The 23,105-nt window shown below is 37.0% G+C and overlaps 1 protein-coding gene and 1 long non-coding RNA gene across 7 annotated transcripts in view; one reads left to right on the forward strand and one right to left on the reverse strand.

Annotated features, from left to right (window-relative positions):
- LOC121668568 overlaps positions 1-15,516 on the forward strand; it is a 33,398-nt gene extending 17,882 nt beyond the window's left edge. The window contains exon 3 of one of the 2 annotated variants that reach the window (XR_006017454.1): positions 5,484-15,516. This is a non-coding gene — a long non-coding RNA (uncharacterized LOC121668568). The remainder of the gene's footprint in view (positions 1-5,483) is intronic. The other variant, XR_006017455.1, reaches the window with a different exon arrangement.
- Positions 1-23,105, reverse strand: part of PDE7A (phosphodiesterase 7A) — a 76,136-nt gene that overhangs the window by 34,267 nt on the left and 18,764 nt on the right. For 4 of the 5 annotated variants that reach the window (XM_042036446.1, XM_042036443.1, XM_042036447.1 and 1 more), the window contains exon 2: positions 1,796-1,856. In XM_042036446.1, coding sequence (XP_041892380.1) covers positions 1,796-1,856 — 61 coding nt within the window. Of the gene's footprint in view, positions 1-1,795; positions 1,857-8,629; positions 8,719-23,105 lie in introns of those variants that run through there. The other variant, XM_042036448.1, reaches the window with a different exon arrangement.

A 23,105-nucleotide genomic window follows, 5' to 3' on the forward strand; every position in this document is an offset into this window, starting at 1 on the left:
CCGTGAGCAATTTTTTGTTTGCTTGTTGATACCCTCCTCCCCCACCTAAGTTAGAAGTCAATCCTTTAAAAGATTTACTGCTTCTGAACAGCAGAAAAGCATGAATGAATTATGCCAGCAAGAGTTATACTATTCATAACAAGCACCAATCTCATTATTTAATAATTAATTCCAGTGAGAGTACAAGTGAAAAATTAATTTACTTAACATCATGTTCTGAATATTTTCCAGTTCTACCTATAAGAATAGTGGAAGATTTCCAAGACAAATTAGATTTTTCTCTCCATTCAGATGTATATACTAAAAACTACAGGAGGTCATGTTTTGCTTCTCTCTAGAATTATTTGAGCATTATCACAAATCCTTCTGCAGAAATGATGGGCCTAACTCCTTCATTTTAACTTTTGAAAACAAAATAAACCTATTTACGACAACAACAACAAAAAAACTGAGCAGCTCTTTCAATAAACATTTAGAACCCAGCATCTTCTGTTCGCCCCTTAACAAATCCCCAAAGTAATTAAATTCTCTGATCAAAGCTCTGTCAGTAGACAGTCAGTGCTACAGTATTAACAACTTCACAAATGTAAAAATTCAAAATAATTGGAAAAAAAAAAGTGAAGCTGCTAAGTCAAAATTGGATTTATATGTATATATGACCATATCTTCCTACACATGTAGGTTAGGACTACATAGTCATAGACACACATGCATATAGCTTACAACTTTAAATTCACAGACAATGCAGCTATGAATTTCTGGGGACTTTAACATGTACAATATACCACTAAACTGAAAAGACTCGGGGCATAAAAAGACATGTTCTGGCTGATTTAGTTGGAGATGGTTAAGAATTTGTAATGAGTAGCTGTTGGTGTTCATTGAGCTGTGTGAGACATCACGCAAGCATTCATAGTCCATTTCAACACATATTCATAGCTCAAGATGGCTTAAATTAAGTGGCATCATTTAGCAGTGAAACAGACTTAGAGCACATACACAGTCCCCATGCCATCTGCACCACCAGCAGCCTCCAGAAGAGGTGCGGGAAATACTGAATCTGGCAGCCAGATCTGCAAGAGCTTTGCATCTTTCTCCTCCCAACAAGTGACCTCAACTCCTTCTGTGCACTATCACAGAGGGCCTCCCCTGGACGCTTTTCCCTCCCAATACCATTCTTTTGTTTGAATTCGGCTTTACCCTTTATCTCCTTGCTACTCTGGAAGCACCTGTCAGTAAGTTGACTGAACTACTCCACCCTGTCAAGTGCCCTTTCCCTTCTCAAGTTGCCTTCTAGGATTAATGAGAAAAATATTGTTTGAAATCATATCACTATTTCAAGAACACCTCGCGCATTTCATAGCCCCAGTATTGAAGTTTTTAAGAGTGTGTGGTAACTCTCAAACAAGTGTTCTCTAAGCTGCAGTTTTAACTAGAAAGATACCATACAGAGGCGGCAAATTCCATCGCAGAAAGATCAATTATGAGTCACTTAGAAAACTTTACTTCTACCAAACACATTAGTTTAATTATAAGAACTTTGCTTTTTCTTTAATATAGGAGTAAAACATCCTACACAATGCTTAACTCAGGAAAAAAAGAAAAGGAAAAAGGCAAACAACCAAAAAACCCAAGTCAACACAAAACAACCCACACTCTTCTAGAGATTCTAACCAAAATATTATCCAGGAGAAAGAGAATGGTAAGTTTATTAATTCAACAGAGATATTAAAAAGTTCTTATTTAAATCAATCATAAATGTTGGAACTTGCAATATAGAAACTGGTATGCTTACCTAGCATACGAATGTACAACGCAGTCTGATCAGAGCTGTCATAGGAAATTGCTCCACGCCTCTGAAAAAAAACAAGTGTATTTTAAGCAAGTTAGAAGTAAATAATTTCTAAATTGAAATAAAAATAAAGTATTAATTGACCATTTCAATTTTAACTCAAAACTAATTTTAGAAATTTTGTGTCTTTCATGCAAAATGCACCTTTCAAGTATATGTATCTACTTATTTTGTTTTAAGAAGCGACAAAGGAAGGATAGGAATTGGTAGTGAAAAGATTATGAGAAGCGGGATGAGTGTGGTAAAAAACATCACCATATATTTCATTACAATGTTCCTCAATCATTCCTCACAATAAAAAAGATGCAGAACGAGATTACACAGACACAAGAAAGTGCTTCTCCTGGCCTTCCAGAACACCATACTTGAAACAAATACTTGCAGTTCCTGGTTTATGTATTTACTTTTATCTCTGGGGTATTTCCATCTTCCAAAGGTAAAAGAAGTAAAAGAACTGAAATTACACCATTACTGCAGCCCTAGGATGCCACATGCTACATTCATTGTAGCCAGTATTTTCTGTAGGCAAAGCAAGGTATCACTGAGGTAAAATGTTATACATAAAGGCATTTCAGAGAAAGCCAGCAAGTAGTATTTCATATTTGATGATAAAAGTTCAGAAGAGTCATCAAGTTATCCATGCACAACACTGAGATACTCCCATATAAACTGTATTTCTTATCTACATGGGACACATATGTTTCATACATATTCAGCTACTGCGATAGTTACAATCCAAGAAGTCTCCCACAAGGTGGTGAATTGGTCCTCTATCAGCAAAAAACTGGAGGAATGTTCTTACTGCTACACATCACTGGCATCACACAGTCTGCAAAGCATGGCTCGACCCAGCACCCAGCCTCACGTCTTGCTTTTACTGTACTTTGACCATCTTCTGCCCATTCCTAAGGCCTTCATTAATGTTACTTGTTAATCCAAGGATTAGAAGATCACCTTCACAATCAGACCTCCATTTTGACAGTTCAGAACATTTGTTCTTTACAGAAATAAGATTTTTTGTGGAGGGTGCACATTAGAAACTCCTACGACCTCCCTGTACACCACACCTCTTTCTTACACTGAGGACAGTGAAGTCCTCAAGGCCACCAAGAGTCAATACATGCCTTTGAGAACTTCAGATAAAAGCCAAGCTTGTGGTGAACACAATCACTCATTTTTCATTTGTGCAGCAGGAACAACACTACCTCACGGACATGCAAGAGCCTGAAAATGTGCAAGTTCAAAAGATAAGAAATCAAACCATGTGAGGAAGTAGGATAGAAAAAATAATGTTGGCTATTGAGAAGAATACTGAAGGAAAGAAAATGAAGGAAAGAAAAATTACGTGGAAAGGCAAAAAGGCAGAACTGCTGATATGCATCTATTTACAGAACAAGCTGAATGAACTCAAAGACAGACTAGAGATGAATAACCTCAATCACTGTGATTTGTACAAGTGATGTGCTAAGACTCCAAACTTGTAACTTTTTAAAATATTTTCATGCTAAAACAAAAAAGAAAACATTACACTTGAAGCTGTAGAAGTTTTTTCCAAAAGTAAGCTTTCTATGTAATTACAGAAGTGACCAAAGACCTTGCTCCAAATGTGTTCCAATAATAACAGCTGTTGTAAAGACTACAAGGAAGAATTCCCTGTACAGAACTTTTATGTTGTCTTAGCTTTTGTTCTATATTTCCTTGGAAGATCATAAACCACACAAATAATTCCTCAATATATATTTGTACAGCATTTTTCATAGCAGTGTGCCTGTCCCAATGGGAAAGGCAGAAATACAACTCATCAGCCAGAAAATGATGCTGGTTTCTCACTAACATTTTTCAATTTCTTTCATTGAACCTGCCTTTGAGAGTTTCAGAAAATCTCAGCTGAACGTATTTTTCAGTAGCTTGGAACATTTCACATCACTGACTAGGCACAATCAGTGATGTAATTTAGTGCTAACTTGCAATTTGCACCTGTCTATCACAGATTCCTGGACATGTCCAGTACAGTTCTGTAATCTAATACAGGAGAAACCTAAGCACGCATGCAGCTACAAGACCCATGTACAACTGGAGCATTAGACTCCATAAAGAAAACAATATACAAAAATTTACTGAAAAATAAACCCTTTTGATATGTCAATTCTAAAATATTACTTGCTCCCTAAAAATATTGTTAGATAAAGCAGTCTATATAAAGTACTGCATCCATGTATGGTATCAAACAGAAAGCACATTTTTAAAAACAAAGTAGTTGCTTATATAGACAAGTGGTTGTGCTCTGTAAGGAAATATTTGAAACAATCAAATCTATTAAAATTACCTTTGAAGGTTTGGTTTTCTAAGGAAAAATAGAGACAATTTATTGTATAAATTTCACTAGCAATACTTCACAAATAGTAGGACAATTTCAGCTAATTTTGCTAAAAGGACTGAGGTGTTAAAGATACTTCATTCATTGAAATTTGTTAAATAAAACAGGTAAGAGGAAAACACGTATTAGCAAGTTCCACCAACAGGCAGATGTTGGGTGGGTGATGAGTGGTCAGACCTTTTATCTTTAGACCAGGTAAGTAAGTGAGGTACAGATAGTTGAGCACTGTGGTGGGCAGTCAGAGACAAAGGATAAAGCTGATGGTACAGAGGTTTTTTAGCAACTTGTGATAGGTAAACAAATAATATTGCACTCATCCAGACAAAGACTGCATTGTGTCAGCTTACTCTGCAAACACCTAACAGACCATCTACTGCAGGTTATGGTGTATCACCAATTTCTCCACTTCAAATAATACAGCCAGTGCATTTGTTATTCTACCCACTACAGTACTCTAGAAAAATGCAAGGGAAAAGGCAGAAAGAGAGAAGTAATTTAATGTATGCTGTGTGTGGTTCTTTAAGATATACTGCCCAGATTTCACCACTTACACCCAGCAAATAGAAAAACCAGATTTAATGCTTCAGCTTTTACTGAGACATGATCTGACAGACAGCAAACTCATAAGGAGGAAGGCAAATGTGTCTCAAAGAACTAAAGTTACTGTAAAGCACTCAACAATTCAATTTAATCAGCAGGATTTTACCCTTGTCGATGACCAAAAATGCCACCCTCCTTATGGCTAATCAAAGGCCCACTCTCTGTAGCCTACACCAAGACATCAAGACTATACTAACCCTAAAATATACTTTACTTACACAGATGAGATGACCATAGCATACACTGAATCACCCTACAGACACCTTGGATCAGAAATCTTTGTGGATTAAGACTGACTTCTGGCACCTCAAAATATTACTTGTTGTCACGTTATTGTCAATATTTTTAAGTCATTTAGCTTAAAATTTTATTTCTAAATCTCTGCCACCTCTTTGATCTCCCTGAGGATTTGTACATGTTAATAACAGTACTGACCTTCTGTACAAATATCAAACAAATAAGCACCATTCCAGCAAGCAGACAGAATTACTAGTGCTCAAAGACAAGACAATCCTAATGTGTTTGTGTTTAGGCAGGTTCTGTTTTCAAGCACACGGACTACTTGGTTGGTGGGAATGTCTACTGGACTCCAAGTGATTCAACAAATTCCTCAAATGATTAGGTGAGGTTCTCAACTGCTCTGCTCCTTTCCAGGCACGAGCACAGCCATCTGAACTGGGTGGGCTCTTTTGCTTCAGTGGTGAAGATGGATGTCAGAAGGATGACTGGGAAGGATTGTTTATACTGGACTTCACCTTTCAAAGCCTCACCTTAAACTTCAGTTTCACACTAGAGTATCGTTTATTCTTCCAAAGGGCAATACAGTAAAAAAAGCTTCCATTTTTCCTGCTTTTGTGACGTATTTTTGGAAAGTGAATGGAAGAAGTTCAAACTAAATTGGAAAATCCATTAATCCTCTAAGAATAACACTGATACAAGGCCTCTGCAAAAATATGTGAAGGGACTATCCACCAGAACCTAGATTTCAGTCAGATCTCTCTGAACACCTTTTCAGAGAGTATAGCAAGTTATTAAAGGCCACGCAATGGGAACAATGTGCCAAAATAGCACACAGATACATCTTCAAAGGGAAACCGCTTCAGTGATGCTTGGGAGTACAAGCATTTGCATGTACCACTTGGAAACAGAGCACCTGCTGCTGTTTGTGTCAAACAGAAATGTTTCCATTGATGTATCAGTTTTATCACATGGACTTCCCAATCTTGTTGAGAGCAGAGCACCAGCATTACTGCTGGACACTTCATTTTGGCAAGGGCCAGCTTTTGGACTGCCAAGCAAAACATCTGCTAGTCTCATTCTCTAACAAAACCTGCTGGAGCTGCTGGCCTTCAAAATTCAGTACCAGCCATCAGAAAGAACCATCCACACTTTTTGATGGACTACAGAACCCTCATTTTGCTACTCAGTTGTTTATCCAGAAGCTGGGAAAGAAAAGACAGAGGACAGAGAGCAACACAGCCAGGCAAGTGTTTTTACATACCTGACTTTTCAGTCCAAGCTCTCTGCTCAACTATCAGAGCATTAGTCTCAACTGCTCTGAAGGTGAGTGTGGAGAAGTTGCTATACCATGGCAACTGAAATGTACTGGTTATGCTGCCTCAAATATACACACTTGGAAAGCATTTAAGATCATAAGACAGTTTATCAACTAGAAGTCTTGAGAACGACAAACTAGTTAAGACCTTATTTCTCCAACTAATATTATATTTCAAAAGCAAGACTCTCGTGTATCTTACACTTATTTCAAGTATTTATAAGTTCCATACTAACATGTGATCCATAGTTTTCCAAAAGGCACCACAAAGCTTTTACCTCACTAAAGCACAGACAAATGTTCTTTACAAGCACTTAAACTGACAATGAACTCAGGTAAGCCTGAGTATGCAAAATGGTTCTACTACTGTTATTAAAAATTTTCACTGGAGTTCGAAGCAGTACTTTGAAAGTTTGTCAAACCAACAGTAAGAAAGTGTAGTTAACACTGCCTTCCTGAAATGAAATCAGCAATAGGAACCACCCTTTCTTTCAAGTATCTGAATGTGATCATTTTAATATTTTCTTCCATATAAAGCTATTTCACATGATCATCTCCCAAGACAGATGGCAACCATTTTTAAACTTAGCTATCATTTGAATGATAGTTATCAATGTTAATGATACATATATCTAACAAGCATCTGTAAGCTATTTTTTCTTATATACCTCAGACGTATATCATGTGGCATAAGACTTATCCAAATCTTTATTAACATAAATCAAAATTTAACAAAAATATACAAAACAAAAGCTTGACAATTGATCAGGAAGAATGTACAGTAAAAAAAAAAAACACATAAGCAATTGGTTTGAGGACAGTAACGAACAGGGGTATTGCCTTTAGAAACTAGATCAGCATAGCAGAAAGACTCTAAATGGATGAACACAAAAATACTAATTCTCTAAAAGAAACAACCATTAGCACATGTAAAAACAAAGTCATAAATAGCAGGGATTTTTATGCCTAACTGTATTATGTCAGCTACCTGGAACTCCTATTTCTCCCCACCTTAAAACAATCTCTGACCAAACTGGATTAGACATAACTCTTGAACAGGCTCTTTATGTCAAGTTCCAGAAAGCCAGCAGTTTGACAATATACCAGTAAAATGTGGATGATGTACTGGTATAGCACACAGGCTGTAAAACTCTGGTGTTTAGAATCTGCCTTCAGTCACAAGTGAACATCAATTGGGTACCCTGGTCTTTTTCTTGATGTGACAGAAGTTGTCACAAGTGCTAGCTAGCAACTAAGCCTGACCATTTTTGCTTTTAATAAATTTAGAAACATGTTATTGGCAATGACTGAAGAGTACAGGCATGGATGCCTGGTAAAGCTTGTTTTCACAACAAACTCAAATTCATGCTTGTTCAGATTCTTCTGTTAACTGCACAATAATTTTAGAAGTATGTATCAATAACAATAACAAGAAAAAAAACCTATCTAAAAATGCAGCAATTCTACGTTTTTTCAGTTTCCCTCATTCTCTCCAATGATTCTGGCTCTCCTTCATAACCTTACACTTAATTTTTTTACTCCTTTTGTAATTAATTCCAGATTATACAGCAAGCTATGCTGAGAAGAGCCTGGTCTCATCTCCAGGCACCAATCTCACCCATATTTACTAGCACAAATATCCATTATGGGAATACTTACATTCCTTGGAATGAAAGAGTAAAAACTTAATCCTAACATTAGTATGCATTTTTCAAAACACAGGGATCTCAAATGGAAAGGCTACAAAGTAAGTAAAGTAGGTATTTCACATAAGCAAACAAAACTGGTATTTCCACTCCTGCAACTCTGAAATCAACAATACAAAAAGGATATCCTGTCCAGGAAGCAAAATACACTAATTCGTATTATTCCCACTATGTTTTAAATTGTTTTTCCTTATTTTCACAAAGCCTTTAAAGTGCTATAAAATTGAAAATCTGTTAGTAACAGAGGCAAGACAACTCCTGCCATTCAGAAGCCATTTCAGATCCTTTTTTTCCCCTGTGTCCTAACTGGCACCCCTACAAACACACTCCTTCCCACTTCAAGGCAAGCAAAAGTCAAGAGCTACAAAATCATGTATGAACACTTAGGAAACACAATCTTAAATGGCGAATGACATGTTTCCAAAACAGATTAGATTTAAAAAGGAAAAATAAGCACTCGTGAAGTTCTTTAATGACTTGTTTTCACTCACACTACTTCTAAACCCAGTTAGTCAAAACTGAATTTAAAAATGGCCTACCTTAGAAGTAATCCGTTTGATTAGGATCAGAGCTAAACACCAGATCAATGCAATTCCCATTGGATCACCCCAAATACCTGAAGCATAATCTCCCCCCGATGGCCGCCCGTGCTGAAAGCAGCAGGGCACAGCAGTGAGGCACAAGGCAGGCAGCAGCTGTCACCTGACAGCCCCTGCAATGTGCTCTGCCCCGCTCCTCTCTGCCAACGCTGGACTCAACAAGAACGGTTTACAACCAGAGAACATGGCAATTAGTGAAACCTTACTAAACCCCACAGAAACGCTAAAGGAAATGTAAAACCACAATTACATCCTTTCATCATATCTAAATACAGCAAAGTGTGCCAGACAACAGGATCAAACTCCAGTAGTCAAAACACCCAAGCTAATTCAGGATATTGCCTTGCCTTCAAATGCTATGAAGAGCCTGTTTCCAGCAGATTCCACCACTTGTGATATTCACACATTCCTTTTATCTCTGCCACCTGGAGAACTGCCATGAACTGAACTTCAAAACATATTTCAAAATTGCTTTTATAGCAATGTACTATAAATAACATTAATGAAAGTTAATGCACCAAATATGTGCAATTGTTCAAACCAACTGTCATTGTCTAACTTCTTCTTTTGTCCACTAAATACCAGGCCATCCTTCATGCTGTCTTTTTAGCCATTCAGACTCATGCCTGAACTGGCATATGGCTTTCATTTATTGCTGCAGGGGTTGAACCTAGCTACAGGCTCCCTAGCCCTTCCCAGGGCTGGAAAGCAGACTAACTTCCTCCAAGAACACTGATAATACAGCAAAGTGATCCTACATGCTTGGTGCAGCTTTGAGATTCATTCTAATTTTTGTAATTTTAAGCTGACAATAATGTTTCATTTCAGAAATACAAGTAAATCTCAAATACTTTGGAAAAAAAGGAGCTACAGTGGGGGAGAAAAAGGAACAGTGTGGGATAATGAGGAGTTTAAAAGGATGAAGCTGAATAACTGAAAGCAAAATTATATGAAGAGTCTGTTCTTCCTTTTTTTTTTTTTGCAAGAAAATGAATTCCAAGTTCCAATGTGTGCACAAAATACAAAAGTTAGCACAGATCACCGAAGGAGTAGTTTTAACACTGAGGAGCTAATTTCCTTCCGTCCAAAGGAAAAGTGGACACATACCACAGTGGATGTTTACTGAATTAAGGAGAAGATTTGTTAAGTGGGATAGGCTCTTTGTTATTTTATATCATGATTCCAAATATTTATACTGTCTTTTAAGCTATAATCATGGTCTCAGCACAACCTGTGAATCCCTACAGAACCATTACATTCTGAGCATTTATCTTCTGCCCTGTCCCTATGCCCTGGAAAACCAGTCAGATCAAAACCAAAGGCAAGAACATTCAGAATGGGTCTTTTGGTACCTCACTTAATGAATGCAGCACTTCTCTAAAGGTCTGTCAAGTTCCATCTAAAATACAAACTGTCACAGAGATAGATTTTAAAACATTACCACCTCCAAACATTTGACAAGGTTAAAACACCCTGACAATTAACCACCACCAGTCTGATGTTACTTTAAAAAAACAAACCCACAGTAAATGGCATCAGGCTATATCTGCATTACAATTTGGCACAACTGGAGCAGATTAAAACACAGCTGCTGCTCAGATCTTTACACCTATACTATATGAAACCCAGGAGTTTTAATTTTTTTTTTTGCAGGCCATATTTACTCCAACTTCCTGAACCAGACCCTACCACAGGAGGTTCAAAGCTGCTAAAAAATGACCAAAACCTGATCAAAACTCTACAACCATATTGAGGATTAGGGCACATTTGGTGCACACAATGAGTGAAATGACTTAAGTTTCTTTTGGAAGAACCAAAACCAGTCTGGAAAACAACAAAATGCGCACAGCAAACAAGAACAATGAGGTGATTTGCTTCAAGACTAAACTCTCCTCTGAATGAAACTCCAGCATAAATACCCTTATACTCTTTGAAATGTCAAGCATTCCTCTCAGTCATCACTATTATCAATCCTGGACAAGTCTTCTCTTTTCCTGTCTCAAAACACATGAAGATGTTCTTGGATTGTGTGCACGGTCTTGTCCCATGTGCACGGAGCAAGACTTTCTTCCACCAATTTCAGAAATACAACATTATCTTAGAAAACAGAGCTATACAAACTGATTACCCTTGCCTCTTTTGTCTTCCACCATTAAGTGGTTTAATTAAGAAGCCTCCCCTTACTGAAAGTTTTCTTAAAACTGTCTCATGCATAAGTTTAATACGAGAACACAGAAATAAAAATATTTGCCCACCTGTTAAGCACCACTACACCATTATTTGTTTTAATTATGGCTTGGAAATGGAAAGATTGTTTTGGCAATACAATTCTGAATTTGGAGACAGACTAAGATCAGAAATTACACTGGTTTGTATGAGAAGTTTAAGAAATCAACACAGAAGCTAAAGTGCTTCGTTTGGGGAAAGTACTGCTTTGAATAACCCCACTAACAATTCCAAGGTGAAAGTGAAATAAATTACATTTTACAAATATGTGGAAGAAATTATTCAAGGTCATTAGTACGTATGGTAAACCCGCAGGTAGAAGGCTACAGAAAAATGAGGTAATACTAAATTCCCTCTGTGTTAACGTACTACCTGTTATACTGCCTCAGTTCTGGAGGTGCAGTGACCCTTGAGCTGTGGACATCACCATCAGTTTCAGCTTCATCTTGAAACTGAGAAGCACACCAAAAAGAACAGCTATCATACACTGTATTGTATTTTTAAAAATTGGGGAAGTTGCTAATGCTGTTTCATTTTCTTTCTTCTCTTTTTCTTTACTGCTTTCTAACAGATTCTCAGTTTTCTAAAATCTATTTCCTTGATGTCTGCAGAGACACCATGTTTGATAAGGCAGTTAACATTCACATACAAGTTGTTACTTATTCCTCTCTCCTTACCATCAGCTCACATGTGCAAGTGCAATTGCTGTCTCTTATCATTTCCAAAGAAACACAAATATCCCAATGAATTCAATGCAGACTTGATGATACTCAGCACTGTAGATGCATCTCTGCAGTCAAAGACATGTTTTGCTACAATTTTTGCATTTACTGAACAAACCTTTCTGTGCTATTCCTGGTAAGACAAGTGTGCATTATCAATACAGCAGAAAGCAGTTGGGATCTTGCAACAGGCGTTACAAAGATTCCACTAAGGAATTTGCTAGAGCTACCAGTTTGCTCTCATTGGGAAACAGGCATCACATGGGACCAGCTCCTACCCATTCAAAGAAGCTCCCCCATTAATATACCATGGTGATTTGTAAGGCTCCAATTATTTCCATATACACTCCTAGAGATCTGCAAGGCTCCATGTGGAAACCCATTATTTCCTATTACATACTCTGTTATCTGAAGTATCAAGTACAGGATCCCAAATTTGCCTGTGTATTTCTAAATATCCATCTGTTCCAATCCTTTTCTATTTTTATTTATTTTCCTGAAGTTCATCAGCTCTGAAGAATGACTCAGGGTTGCCTTACAAAGCTTAGTAACTACTGTTTGTGCAGAAGTGTCTTTAAATGCTCCACTTCCCCCCCCAAAAAAACATTTCAGTAACACCTACAAGAAATCCAGAATTGAAGCAAGAGCACCAAATTTCAGAGACATTACTGGGTCTCAGATGATGCTCCGTTTTAAATACAGCAGGGCTTCACAGATCTCCATTACCACCTGAGCTTTTATGCAAAAGTTTGAGGCCTGTTGCTAATCACTCCTACTTGCCAGAATGACCTGATTTCGTGTGCATGCACTTGTACACCTGGCCCAGAAAAGAAATCTCCATGGAGTCTCCTTTGCCCTTCAAACACCCCCTTCCAGAACAGAGGCTTGTGGCACACTGATTTCTAGGATACACTCCTGAGTGACCTATTACTTGCTATGAACCAGCCAGGGAACCTTACTGTATTTATATTAACAGCATGTAATGACAGTAGAGGAATAAGCCTATCACTTACAAATTCATCAGCACACAGTGGAAAATAAACACAACTAATTTCCATCTTTTCTTTGCTTTTCTCCTTGTCTCATTATAAATCATGTGTGATCTCTCTCTCCAGCGGACTTCACTAAAAAAGAATAATTAAATGGTAATCTATGAGTATTCTTGTAACAAGTGTGGGTAGCTACTGCTGCAGCCCAACCCAACCACTAAACACTGCACCCAATGAAAAAAAAGAAGAAAATGCACCATTATTTTTATAGATATTGAGAACAGAACTTCTAGAATTTCACAATGTATACACAACGAACAACTTTTACAAATGCTACTTCTATTCACATCTTAATTTAAAATGTTATCTAAGCATTTTACTTTCAATTCAGCTTCTTATTTAAAAGATTTGCCATGTTAGCCTAAGTTGCAACTAGGTACAAGATTCCAACTATTCTAGCTGCTTATTAACGAAATCATAGAATGATTTAGGTTGGAAAAGACCTTTAAGACCATCAAGTCCAACCGTTAACCCAACGCTGCCAAGTCCACCACTAGGCCATATCCCTAAACGCCACACCTACACATCTTTTAGATAACTCCAGGGACAGTGACTCATCAACAAAGCTACATATCAGGTAGCAAATCATAAGCAAACATGAAAATTTAAGGAAGTTAGAAAATTCACCTTCACGACCACATATAAATTATCATTGCAACTACCTAACTCACTGCAACTAAACTCAAAAGGCTGGTTGATCTTAAACCAAGGGCTGAGAACTCCAAAACATGAACTTTGAAAGTCAAGGACAGCTACCGATCCAGAAAGCTGAAATTATAACCTTAAAGACCACTTTTCAGTTTTACAAATTTTCCATTTCAGCTCTCAGTAAGACAGAAAAAGAAAGAAATCCCCCTTAGAAAAGATACAAACCCATTGAATGAAAGAAGTCAACAACTTGCCTTTCCGTACCATCGCCCATTCTGTGAGTTTTCTATTGCTACTGCAACATAGCAATAGAAAACTATCAGGGTCATTCTGTATGTCCTTTATTTCTAAAAGGGGTAAGAGGTAGTCTATCTTTTATAAACAAATCACATAAATCTTTGTCCAAAAAAGCACACTTTTAAACACTGCATTTTTCTGATTGCTGTTTTAAACCTTTCATTTGCTCAACATCATGATTTTCAGGTTAACAGAAATGGACATGTAACACTGAAAAAGCAAAAACATCCACATCATATTTGAGGGGTGGATAAGAACACATTTTTAATTTCCTTGCATAGATTAAACACCTTAAAACGGATTACTTCTTTTTAAAATGATTCTTTGCAATACAAATTAGAACACTCTCAAGTGCCTCTGTCATATCATGAACTTCAGTTCTGTGTTTTCATAAGAGAAAGTGATATATGGTATTAACTGGCTCAGCGACAAGCAATCCAATTTAGATCATTTAAATTTAGAAACTCTGAAATTTACTGCTTTAGGTAAAAAAAAATCACCGGAAGATTAACTGAAGCTCTACAATACAGTATTCTTTCTCTGATTTATTCAGACACCCATTTTCAAAGGATGTTTACTTACTATGGCATTTTAGGCCTTTGTATAAATTCACATAACTAAGATTTCTGCTTCTCTCCAGAGAAGCAATTTTGGAAAGAAGTTATACTCCACTTTTTTCAAAGCCTCTTGAAAGAAACAAACAAATTTAGGAAGTATGAAAAAGTTCGGACAAAGCTGACACACATGTATTTGTCATTTGTTTTTTAGGAAATACTCATTTTTTAACCATTGGATGTAGTGAGTCTTATCACCTTTGACAAAGAACCATATTAGAGTTGTACAGATGCTCAAACAGGACTGGTCTACAGCAGCCTGTATCTGCCCACACCTGTTGGCAGGTACTGTCATCTGCTCATTCATAGCAAGAAACTGGTCCAATTTTGGAGCTCAATACAAATACCTTCATCTGTGATTTTGAAGAGTTAAAGAACTGTACCATTGTTACAAGACAAAGTTCCATCAGGGCCTCAAGACTGCAATCCACTCAGTAAAGGCAGACTGCTCTGAAGGTGAGATGCAAGAAGTTGAGTTTTAGCTGCTCTGAGTTACTACGTTTCACTATTAAATACACCTTCAGCGAAGACTGAATGGTATACTGGAAGCAGATAAACAGTAATTTCAATTCCCACATACTTCACATATTGCAAGTAACCTGGCTATGGAAGTGAAAACAGTTGAACAGTAATGTGTGACAAGAAAAGCTACCAAAGTTTTGGACTTTGGAATAAAAAATTTATGTTCTATTTCTAAAGCACATCCTTTGAACAGTGAAAGATCATCTTACTGTGCTATATTTAAATGGCAATCTAAATAAAAAACATCGAGTTTACAATCTCACAGAAAGATACCACAAAACTGTCAACACATCGCAACAACCAGAAAAGAAAATTACAGAACTTAAAGTCACAGAAGTTGTATCTTCACAAGTTATCAACAGAAGACACAAAGGACACAACAAGTCTGTCCTCTAAATTCAAGGTTGAAGCTTTTTTCCTCGGGGAGAAGCTTTTCCAGTAACTTTTATGCTTATGTGAACACTACTAGCTCACCTGTGCAGCTTCAGAGCTTCCAGAAGCATGTGTGTGGAAAGGGGGAGCACAGGAAGCACTCAGGGCTTCCCCACACAGCAGCTCTACGTATGAATTTCTACAGTTGTGTCTGTCCTGCTCATGAACTCAGAGAACAGAGCAATGCAGTGCAACAAATAAAGGCTAAAAGGCACAGGAGCAGGCACAATGTGAGATGCTCCTTTTCACTTGCTCCCTGGGCTTCTCTCTCATTCACATGTGAAAAAGAAATAAATAAAATTTATGGTAACAACTAAGAGCCTCTATTTGACTAAGTGATGGGTACTCCCATAGCTATGAGGGCTCACCTCTCTCTAAGCCTAAGTATTATTTTCCTGCCTGGTTCTTGTCTAGCAAGTTTTCCCTAATCCAGCACTGCTAAAAGCTACCTTCAACCCCTTCACGCACACTTCAATTCACTTTATAGGAAGCTTTTAAAGAACAGTTTACACAAAATTAAAATATTCACACTTATTGAGACTCCCCAGGCAACACAGCTTCCATTTACTTTAAGCAAGGATTTTCAATTTTCAAATCTCATTTTAAAAAAATTAACAATTCCCACAGGGAAAAAAGAAACAAAACAAAACCTAACACATTTCGGCAGTTCCCTAGGCAAACTGGCATATGTTAAAGCTCCAAAAGTATGTTAAATATTAAAAAGGCAGTACTAAAATCATTTTTGTTTCTCCTTCCTTGCTAGCCATCACACAAAAATATTAGGTTGTCAAAAAAGATTCAATTTCAAGGGGAAAGCTGGAAGATTCAGATTCACAAATTAAGCAGAGATAGCAACAGCACATCTGAAATAAATAAAGTCTGGCTTTCATTCTCTTGTGATTATTTTCATTAAATAACTGAAGAACTACGGAGGACAAACACTGAAACTGGTTATACCATTTGCTGTCAAATTCACAAATCAATATTGTATCTCATTTATAATATGATAGCAAATGAAAATAACAATTAACTTAAAGTCATCACGGAGTTTATGAGGAATAAAGGGTGTCAAAGAAAGATCATATTGGCCATGCCCTAGCAATTCACAGAAAGGCAAAGTACAAAATTAAGAAACAACACATGGTATCATAGTATATGAAATACAGAAAAGATTGACCAACTATGTTCAACTTTTCTTCACCTCAACAAAAAAACCCCTAGTGTTTCAAGCTTAAAGAAAACCCAAACAAATGAAACGAACAAAAAAAACCCCAGAACAAACAAAAACCAAACAACAAAACACCCCCCCCATATACAAACACAAACCATTCCAATTACAGTTTCTGCTACAATGTTCTTCCTAGAGGAAATTAACCTAGAGATGCATCAGCACTAAACACTTATTTCAGAATTTGCTTACCCACCATATCCAAAAATGCTTTTAGTCTTCCAATTGAAGATAAACTGACCAATTTCAGCTGAATTCCTTAAACCTGGAGAAGCTCTAATGAGACAGGAAGCTGAAAACCCCAGCCTTCCCCATGCCAGAGGCCTGCCATTTCAACACCTTCCCTCACTTTCCAGACCATAATATATTACCGCCAGCTTCCCACCTTTCATTTTATTGAGCTACCAATACAACCCTTTTTTACATACTTCTAAATTCTCATTCTCTGACCTGTCACAGATGCAAATTTCTTATAGCAAATTTTTTTTAAAACTTGCTAATGAAGTTTAAAAAAGCTATTTTCATGCAAACCTTATGTTTTATAGACATTTACACAGTTGCAAACATGTAGTTATTGCTTGGCATTAATATTCTGTCAGCACGTGGGTGCCAGCAATCCATGCATGCAAACACTTCATCAAAACCCAAATCTACTGATTTCAGCTTCTCACCCGCTACAGATAAAGCTGACCCTGAAACAGAGAGAGCTTTTCAGTAGCGTTGTGCCTCATGTCTGCAGGTGTTGAACTGAAAAGGACTACTGTGTTTGAGACTGAAATACACTGAAAAGGCTCAGCTTTCAGTTACAGAAATTGTCAATTGTCAGTGTAAGAAATATTTTCCTGGATATAAAAAAAGGGGATTTGTTTTTGTTTGGTTTACCTTTTTTTTCTAATGGGTCAGTACTAAGAAAAAAGTAGCTGACGAAGGAACAGAAAAATTATAAACTCAAAACTAATATAAAAAAATTCCCAGGCAAAAAACAACGTATGATTGCAATCCTGCTAGGAGGAGGCATGGAAGGAGTTATGGAAACAGGCATACAAAGAAAGTGTTCTTTTAATAGATGAATACATTTTTGATACACTTTGCTGCTGACACATTGACATAGCAAAAAAGGAGGAAAGTTAGAGGAGAAAATGTAGGGACTTCTTCAACTACAACCAATATCCTTCTACAACCTTCTCTAAAGTACTATATCCTTGTACACACTCCTCATTATTCAACCTGAGTGCACACTATCACGTTTACAAAATTCCAAGACCTCCTACAATTAAAAGCCACTTTCAAGTAATTTTTCTTACAGGGATTTCACAGCAGTACACTTCTGAATTTAATATGACATTTTTGAAAGTAACAAGATGCTACTTTCATTGTCAAGCCTTTAACACTAAACAGAAATTGAATTGAGCATAGAAAAGAAGTTATTTCAATAGGACTTAAAAGATTTACATTTGTAAAATTACGTTTCATTTCCATTTTACTTAGTTATCCTGCAAGGATGCTGAAAACAGCCATACAATTATTACATTGTTTCTTAAAGAAGCAAGAATTGTAGCAGTACCAACAAGAATGTTTATCTCTGAAGCTCCTTGCCACCCACTGGACACCTGTCAGTCTTGGCACTGGCCTTTATGTGCCCATGTAAAGAAGATTTTGCATGGCATAGCCCTCTCTTGACCAAATTAGGCTAACCTCATCTGCATTGACATCAGTGCCTACAATTTTGGAATCTCACTGACAGAAATAGCTTTACCACAGGGCCCAGCATACAAATTAAGCATCTGTATAGGGCATGCTGAACTTGTGGAAGTGATAAAAAGCTGTAGTGGAAAAATCTTAGCACATACTTTGAAGCTGTATCTAATGAAGGCAACAGTTAGCTACTCTGGGTGAATTTGTTATTTGAAGTCTGGGGTTTAGTCCACTTGCTGTATTCTCTGTTTGCACACAAGCTAATGATAAAACTTTACATTTTACCCAAGAAGCATGAGCAGTAGCTCATTAAGTATTTCAGGTATGTGGAAATCACACAGTTTTAATAACAGATCCCAGTTTTGTCTTCAAATTTGGCATCACTAAGCATCCCATTATTCTGCAAGAAGCCATTTTAGCTTGCTACAGGATTATCTCCAGGACTAAACTTGTGCTGTCTGCATGACAAACTAAAAATATCAAGACACTGTTAGTTTCATTAATGTTATATGACTTAGGCAGTAAAGGGCAAATCTGGTATATTGGATCGTAATTATCATATTAATGTAGTGAACTAATTTTACAGAGGAACTTTTGGAAATGAGCAGAACAAAAAAATTAGGCTAGATAAGCAACCCCTGAAACACATTTGGAAAATGAGGTAAGAGAAAGAGAGGAGTAACTTGCATGATTGTAGCAAAATTCCAGGCTTTTCATCATTATGTCAGAGCTGGGAGTTCACAGATCAAAAGGCGTACAGCACCACTTGCCCCGTTTTCCAGGGGAAAGGAGGATCTGTTGTCAGTTACTTCTCCAAACACGATGGAAGACAGACACAAGACCTCAATATAATTAAAGCCTTTCTCATTTTGACAGAATTTTAGGACTCGTGCAAATACAGATGATCATGCAGACAAAAGAATAGTAGAAAACATTAAGAACACTTTTTGCTTTAGAATAAGTTACTGAATATGGATGTCATTGCTCCTGAAGGGAACAGTACTGCAAGTGCAAAGAGTACTCCCAAACACATAGCTAAAAAATGTAGAAAGAAATGCAACCCAGTCTGTAGTTCAAGATCCCTGGGGTTCTGCAGGTTCCACGGGGAGCCACCCTGTTATACACACAACAGAACCTTGCCTCTCATGCTATAAATCAGTCTACCTCCACCAAAATTGCCCCACTGTCTTCCTTATTGCTTCCTACACAAAATTACAAGTTGTCCCCATGCCTCTCATCAAAATTTTCCATGTGCAAACAACGCACTCTCACTCTACTGTCCCCTCTTTTGCATCATATTTCACCAAATAGTGTAGGAGAAAAGGAAAAGAAAGGTAGCACATACTGTGGCTAACTCATTAGCCTGGGTGAAGTCCTATCACACACCACACCAGAAACTCCTTGAAATCACCAGTGAAAAGCCCAACTCTCGGTCCTTCATTTACTTTCCACACTGCAAAGAGCAAAAACTTTTCAAATCCTAACAATAATCAATTCATTTTCAACACTGAGCTTCTTATTCTGCTTTGAGATACGCAAGTATTTATATTAAGTAGTTTTTATGTCTTTCAAGGAAGTTTCAGACATGTCTTTCTAAACAAGCAATACAAACATTTTGGAAAATATCCTGCATTGAAAGGTATACATGGCAACAAATCATTAGCCAAAACAGTCAGTTTATTATAATCTACACTTATGATACCCTTAATTTTAAACTCATCCCCAAAAAATATTAAAAAAAAAAAAAGAGTACAAGCAATTCTCCTACAGCACATACCTGCTGTTGTTTAATAGACTGAGAGTAAGATTCCATTCTGGTTTTTCACAGAGTTCCCAAGTCAATTTATGCCCATAAGTTGTTGCACCCATAACTAAGCCATAATCCTTTACTTAAAAAGTAAAGTAAAAAGTAGAAGGTCTGAAATGGCAAAAGGCTTCACATACTGCAAAGGGCTCAAACTCCAAAGGCAGAATTAACTTTTTCAGTGGCTCCTCTAAAGCATTCATCAAAACTATCAGAGCACTTCACAAACTGTTGCCCACAGAAGCTGTGGATGCCCCATTCCTGGAAGTGTTCAAGGCCAGGCCAGATGGGGCTTTGAGCAACCTGGTCTAGTGGAAAGGGGGGATGGAACTAGATGATCTTTAAGGACCCTTCCAACCCAAACCATTCTACAATTCTATGGTAAGTATTTATCCTCAAACTCCAGCCCAGCATCAAGATCAGAGCCCAAACATCAGTTCTTCTGGACACACAATTTAAGACTGCTAGAATTGTATTCTTCCATTTTTTAAAATCACATACAGCACTGCTCCCCAGCCTAAGTATCTCCCTCTTTTGTGAGGAGGTGAAGGAGAGGAAGAGGGCAGGAAAGGCAAATCAGGCTGCAAGATCTCACATCAAGCTTTCAACAAACGAGAAGCATAAAATCATGATCTAGGAAAAGCTTGATGTACATGTCGATACTAATAAGCAATTACAAGATGGAAGCATGAGAGGTATCTTTTTCTCCAGAGTGGCATTTAACTGCCTTTTAAATACACACAATCCTTCACTCTTCTCAGACAAAAAACACAAGGTATGGTTAAAATGCTTTTCACAACAAAAGCAAGTACATTTTTACCAATAAAGGAGGTAGAGATTTCCTGTAAAACATTATGAAAATTAAAATCTCACAATGCATTGATGTAAGAATGTTAACATGGATTGCAGAGGCAAATGAACTGTGTGTTTCCTAAATGCTGTGATTGTCTCTAGAGTAACATCCATAAGGGAAGAAAACTTATTTCACAACTTTCCTGTTTTACTTCAATTAAAAAAAAAAAAAAAAAAACACACAAAAAACAAACAAACCAGAAAAACCCAGAAAAAAACAAGCCAACAACCAAACTATGAAACTATCAGTCAGAACATACTTTACCCATATAACTTAAGAAAGAAATTAGAAACTCTACATTCATGTCAGAGATCACTTCTGGTGTTTTAAGATATAAACTACATACATAACCCATAATTTCTAATTATAGAAAACAAAAATCTGTTTCAAAAATTAACACATTTAAAATGTATCTTGAGCAGTAGAGAAATAAATCTTTATATCGAGATATACAAATACAATCAGCGTGTAAGCTGGAAATGAATGCACAAATTTAAAGCAATCATTCTTAACCGGTGAGCAAACTTTTTACAGAAAGTAGCACAATGCAAAAAAAATTAAGGTAGTTCTGTAAACTGATACATTTTTATCCTTCTAGACCTGAGATACTTACACTTTTCCATGAACAAGTGAACTTTCAGCACTGTTTCTATTATCAGCAAACATTTTTATTTTATTTTCTATTACCAGCACTGGCGGTTTCTATTATCTACAAACCCAAAAGTTCAGTAAAAATCTTTAAAACTGTGGGTTTAGCAGTAGTCTGAAGCCATTTCCTCTAGGTACACAATGCCTACTAAGGTTGTAAGCAGTGTAGTAATCAGGGCTAGGTGTGGACAGGGCATTAGCCATAAAGCAATCTGTCCTTAATGATGCGAGTAAGTTTTCAAGTGCACAGTTCATGCCAAAATGCCTTTGATTCTGAAAATTCAACACTGTAAAAGCTTTGAACAGGTTAGCCACAAGAACACTGCAGAGCGCTAGAGAGCCTCCTCCTTTATAATAATTGAAATGAGACTAAACACTGTTTAAATTTCCTTTTTTAATAAAAATAATTGCTTGATGTTTTAAAAATCCACAGGTATAGGACAGTTTATCTGAAAAACTGATGCTTCATCCTCAGGTTAAGGCTTGTTTTTAGTGGTACAAGACTACTTCAAGTAAGTACTTCCAGCCCACCCTTGAACTTAGAGATTGCAATGCTGCACAGGGTACAACAGCCAGGGCCGGCACTGACTTGCACCTCAATGCATGGACATTGTTGCATCTTCTTTTTATTCCCGAATTTTGCAAAAGAGGTTTCAATGTAACACTCAACATCCGAGAAGTAGAAGTATGACCAATAAGCTGAACTCCTTTGGTGGCTCCAGCCTCCCCCATACCATGGGCACGTGCTACAGGAGGCTCGCTGCCCTTCAGCTGTACACCTTTCAGCCTTCCACTGAAGTATGGCTTGTCCTAAGGCAATATATATTATTCCACCTCTTCCTGAATCCAGACATGTTGTGGAGAAGTGGGACAGGCTCATACAAATGCAAGGCTCCTGAAATGAGGAACTGGAGTAAAAAAAAAAACAAACTTATTTTTTGCAAGTAATGTTGACCACAAAAACACAGCTTTGAAATCAGAATTTTAACTTCTTCAAGGGTTAGAAAGGCAAGTCTATTATTGTATTACAGAAAAATACTGTTTGAAAAACAGCCTACAGCTGTGAAATGCACAGGATAAATTTTAGTTCGCATCAAGCACTACTTTTTCATGTTAATACTTTTCCCTTTTTTGTAGGGGAAAAAAAGACAACTAGAATCTAAGAAATGTCTTTGAATGCAAAGTTATAAAGGTCACAACAATATCCCCCACAAAACCACACGAAGGGACAATAAGCTACCTTCTACTGACGGATGAGATTACTGGAAATTCTCACAATATTTCCATGGTAATCATTCCATACAAAATGGAATTCTACAGGGTGAAATTAAGCAAGTAGCTCAGCAACACCCAACCCCTTCCTCCCTACAAATTAAATTACATCATAAACCCCTTGAAAGAGGAATTTATTTTTATTTATTTTATTCTCTAAACAAATATCCCAGAATACTTTTTTTTTTGTTTTATTTTTTCGTAGACATTTTTTACCATAAAAATATATTCTGACAAACTCCCCTGATGGATTGCTTTGCTATTTTTTTCTCCTAACAACTCTGTATAAATCATGTCCCACAGTTTGATAATCTCCCTTTAAAACTGAAAGGGTGATGATTTCCGTAACTGCCAGTATTTTTATTATTTCAAACATAAAGGGTGAAACATAAGAAACCCAATGAAC

Source organism: Corvus kubaryi, unplaced genomic scaffold (genome assembly GCF_017639235.1).
Source record: "Corvus kubaryi isolate FWS band 111438036 unplaced genomic scaffold, C.kubaryi_AGA036_p1.0 37385, whole genome shotgun sequence".
In the NCBI taxonomy this organism is placed as follows: domain Eukaryota; kingdom Metazoa; phylum Chordata; class Aves; order Passeriformes; family Corvidae; genus Corvus; species Corvus kubaryi.